This window comes from Phalaenopsis equestris, unplaced genomic scaffold (assembly GCF_001263595.1).
Source record: "Phalaenopsis equestris unplaced genomic scaffold, ASM126359v1 Scaffold224046, whole genome shotgun sequence".
Taxonomy (NCBI): domain Eukaryota; kingdom Viridiplantae; phylum Streptophyta; class Magnoliopsida; order Asparagales; family Orchidaceae; genus Phalaenopsis; species Phalaenopsis equestris.
In genome coordinates, this window is record NW_018242139.1 from 42570 (window position 1) to 47528 (window position 4959).

The 4959-nt window shown below is 32.1% G+C and overlaps 1 protein-coding gene across 1 annotated transcript in view; it reads right to left on the reverse strand.

The window, feature by feature from the left end:
• LOC110037719 overlaps positions 1-4959 on the reverse strand; it is a gene marked incomplete at its 3' end in the record, with an annotated part of 12209 nt that overhangs the window by 2753 nt on the left and 4497 nt on the right. Inside the window, exons 4-5 of the mRNA XM_020742427.1 lie at positions 795-872; positions 553-637 (exon numbers count right to left, since the gene is read on the reverse strand). Coding sequence (XP_020598086.1) covers positions 553-637; positions 795-872 — 163 coding nt within the window. The remainder of the gene's footprint in view (positions 1-552; positions 638-794; positions 873-4959) is intronic.

Genomic DNA, 4959 nt, shown 5'->3' on the forward strand with positions numbered 1-4959 from the left:
GGAGACCAGGAAGCTTGAACCAAAGAGGAACTACAGGAGGTTCTTTGCCAAAGCCAGGGGTCCATTTCATTAATTTCATGGTATCCCCCCCAATAATTAATGATTGTTTGGCAAAGAGCCTAGCATAATCTTCTTCAACTGTTAATTGAATGAGTAAATTCCTGCCATCTAGTAAACCCAGTTGCCAAGCACCATTAAAGTTCAAGGACTCAAAAAAGCTCCTTACAAGTTCCATCTTAGGATGAATAAGTTGGAATTTACCCACCAAAGTGAGCTTAACCTCTTCATTTAAAGAAATAACCTCCTGAGGTAAAAAATAAATTGCAGGCTCCCCTTCTTTACACCCAAGAGGGTGAATACAGGGAGAAATTTTTTTTCCAGCTAAAGTATCATGAAATTCCTGTGGAAAGATTAACTTATCCGTATTTTGTAAATTCTCCTTAGGGTGACCGACCACCCCAACATAGGAAGCCTTAGCCCACTGAATGTTAGTGTCCAAATCAATGTTTGTAGCCATGAAAACACTGGAAAAAGGAGAAACCAGAAACTAACCAGAAGAACCAACCCAACAACCCAATGGAACAGTAACCCAAGTAGTAGAGAAGCACTTCCACATCAACCACTTCAGCAAAGAAGACTTCAGAACATAAAAACAGCACCAGCAGCCAGTCTGGTCACCGCCACAGACCAAGTGATGACACCAAAAACCAGAGAAAGAATCCCAAGAAGAAAACCAGAAAGCAAAAAGCAAAGAAAGACGAGGAAACCCAAAGAAAAAGAGAACTACAGCAAACCAAACTTCCAGCAGAGAAGAAGAAACCATCCTCCACCACCAGCCTACCAGCAAGCCAAAGCAGGGAGCCATGAAAACCCTAGCAGAGAAATGTATTATTAGAAAAATTTGAAAAAAAAAGAGATTAAAAATTTGAACAAAATGGTAAATAAATTAGATAATCAAATAAATGAAAATTGACAAAGACTTTTAAAAGAATATGTTAATCCGACAGTAGATGAACTTCACTTGACTATTCAAAATTCTGATGTTGTTGCTAATTCATTTGAGCGTAAACTTGCTATTATCCAAATGATACAAAATATTCAGTTTGGAAGAACACCTACTGAAGATCCTAACTTACATCTTGCTATTTTTCTTGAAATATGTGCTACTTTTAAATATGGAGTGTCTAATGATGTTGTTAGGCTTACACATTTTCCTTTTTTCATTAAGAGATAAAGCTAAAGCTTGGTTAAATTCATTAGCACCTAGATCTATCGTGACTTGGAGAGAACTATCACAAATATTTTTGGCTAAATATTTTCCACCCTCCAAAATTGCTAAGCTTAGAAATGATATTACATCTTTTTGTTAGTTTGAAGAGGAATCGATATATGAAGCCTAGGAAAGATTAAAAGATCTCCTTAGGAAATGTCCACACCATGCTTTACCAGATTGGTTAATAATTCAAACATTTTACAATATATTAGTGGGATTAGTTAGTGATTTTAAATCTATTATAGATGTTGCTGCAGGTGGATCACTAATGTCAAAATCTTTTGATGAAGCATACTCTTTAATAGAAGAAATGACTACTAACAATTTTTAATGGCCCTCTGTACGGGTAAATCCTAAGAGAGTAGCCAATATTCATAACTTTGATGCAATGTATATTTTACCATCTAAAATTGCTGCTATATCAAAAAAGTTTGATCAAATTGGAGTGAACTTTTCTCAAATACCACTAGTATTAGAGGAAAATTCACTAGCACAGATAATTGATACTCAATCATCTTATGAAACTTTGAATGCTATAAATAATTGAAGTAATAGTCCCTATTATGATTATTATAAACCTAGATGGAAAAATCACCCTAATTTTAGTTAGAATAATTATAACAATTTGGTGAACCCCTAAAGAAATTTAAATAACTAAGGAAATACTAATTATTGACCTTATTATTCTCCTAGATTTAACTCTAACCCTAACCTACAAGTTAAGAAAAAGAAGTTGATGATGGAAGAAGTAATTTTGAATATGGGAAATCAAATAAAAAATCAAGGGGATGATATTAAAAATATTGAAAATCAATTAGGACATATTGCTACTACACTTTGTAACAGACCTTCAGGAATTCTTTTGAGTACTGTGGAAGTTAATCCAAAAGATCAAAATAAGGAGCAAATTAAAGCTATTCAATTACGAAGTGGAAAAGAAGTAGAAACAAGAATCAAAAGAAAAACTGAAGTTGAGGAAGAGATTGAAAGCGCCACAATGAAAATTAACCAATACAAGTTCCTTTAGAAAAACCACAAGCAAAAGAATAAATATAAACAGTTTACAAAGATTGAAGCAAAAGAATAAATATAAACAGTTTACAAAATTTTTGGAAATCCTTAAAAAGTTAACGATAAACATTCCTTTCATTGAGGCTTTGGAACAAATGTCAAGTTATTTGAAATTTATGAAATATATACTAAGTAAGAAAAGGAAGTTTGCAGATCATGAGACTGTTGCGCTCAATGAAGAGTGTAGCGCTATTATTCAGAAAAAGCTTCTTGAAAAGTTAAAAGATCCTCGTAGTTTTACTATACCTTGTGCTATTGGTGAAATTTTTTTTGGAAAAGCCTTATGTGATTTAGGAGCGAGTATCAATCTTATGCCTCTACTGATTTTTAAATGTTTAAATTTAGGAGAGATTTCTCCTACTACTGTAACTCTTCAGTTAGCTGATCCATCAATAAATTGTCTTAACGGAGTTATAGAATATGTATTAGTAAAAGTGGATAAATTTATTTTTCCTGTAGACTTTATAATTTTGGATATGGAGAAAGATAAAGAGATTCTCATTATTTTAGGGAGACCATTTCTCGTAATAGGAAGAGCTGTAATAGATGTTCAAAAAGGAAAATTAATGATGAGAGTTAATCATCAAGAAGTAACAATTAATATTGTAAAGGCTATGAAGTATCCTGTAATAGAAAAAAATAACAAATGTTTTAGGATGGAATTTACTGATTATCTGAGTAATGAGCAATTTAAGGAAGTGTTTGAAGAAAAATTAAGGCAAGAAGAGTATTGTGAGAATGAGAATGAAATAAAAGAAGAGAATTTAGATTATATTCAGGAAAAATTTGAAACTTTTAATTTGTTAGAAAATGATAATAAGGAAAATGATAATAAAGTTCTTATTCCTTCAAATATTAAACCAGTTGAACTTGAACTGAAAATATTATCTACTCATTTAAAATTTGTGTTTGTAGGAGATTCATCTACATTACTTGTTATTGTATCTTCTGATTTAACTAAAATTCAAGAACAAAAATTAATAGAATCTATTGTTGTACCTAGATGTGATGCTCGGAGTGTTTCTAAAATTTTAAATAAAAATATTTTTACAAGATATGGAATGTCGAGAGTAAATATTACGGATGGAGGATCCCATTTTAGGAATAGGGGAATCGAGAAATTAAGTTTTTAAAAATATGATATTATGCATAGATTCTCTACTACTTATCATCCTCAGACTAGCGGTCTAGCAGAGATATCAAATCGTGAAATAAAATGAATTTTAGAAAAAGCTGTAAACCCCTATAAATTGGATTGGTCTGCTAGATTAGATATTGCATTATGGGCATACAGAATTGCTTATAACACTCCTATTGGAATGTCACTATATAGACTTATTTTTGGAAAAACATGTCACTTACCAGTAGAATTGGAGCATAAAACATTTTGGGTTATTAAGGAATTTAATTTTAATCTAAAAGATACTAGTGAGAAAAGATTGTTGCAACCAATGAATTTTAGGAGATTAGAAATAAAGCATATGATAATGCAAAAATTTGTAAAAAGAAAATGAAAATATGGAATGATAGAAAGATTATTAAAAATAAGTTTGAACCTAGACAAGAAGTTCTATTATATAATATAAGAGCTTTCAGGAAAACTGAAATCCAGATGGTTAGGACCATTTAAAGTGATTAAAGTCTATCATTATGGAATTATTGTTATTAATGATCCTAAAAATGGAAAGATATGTAAATTTAATGGTAATCGTTTGAGACACTATTATGAAGGGCACATACCTCAATTTAGAGAAGTTTCAATGTTAATTCAACCCAACTAAACAAATGATATGTCGGGCTAACGACGTTTAACCAAGCAATTTGTGGGAGGCAACCCATATATAAATTTACATATGTATTACTACTTTGTTTGATAACTGATAATAATCCTACACAATTGCATTTATTATAAATTAAGCCAAATGTTGGTATTGGAGGAAAATTTGAAATTAAATATAACAAAAAATGAAAGTCGTAAATTTTGGCCACTGACACCGACGACACCAGAATGTGAGCCGATGGCGCCCAAGAAAATGGACTTCAGTGCCGGTAGCGCTAATCGGGAGCGCCGACGGTAACGAGAGCGGTTTGACGGTTCAAACAACTTTTGGCAGACTTTGGCCAAATTTCGCTCCATAATAACTGTCGGGAGGTGTTTTTAAAGTCCTAACAACTGCCTTGGATGACTAGAAACTTCCTATTGAATTCTAGGGCTTCTAATTCTAGAAATACTTCAAGGTATGGAGTTTTCAATAGAGGAAAGTAAATTAGTTTCTATGAGCAGAGATTATACGACAAAGTTATTACGAACAAAAGATTGATCAAGGAGAGACGTTTTGTTAATCATGGATTGATCAATCCAAGTACTCCGATTGATAAAATTATTCTGCAAAGGCAATGGGAAGTTTTGTATTACAGTACCGCTACAATTATTGTACCTGTAGTAAAGGACTTTTATGCAAATTTACAAGGAATTACCCAAGGAGTTGTCTTCGTACGAGGTAAGGCTGTACCATTTTCTCCTGCTTGGATTATTAAATTGTATATGATAGAAAATATTCCAATCTGTCATTATACAAAAGTTATCCCTACACATTTTCAACAAAAATTGGATG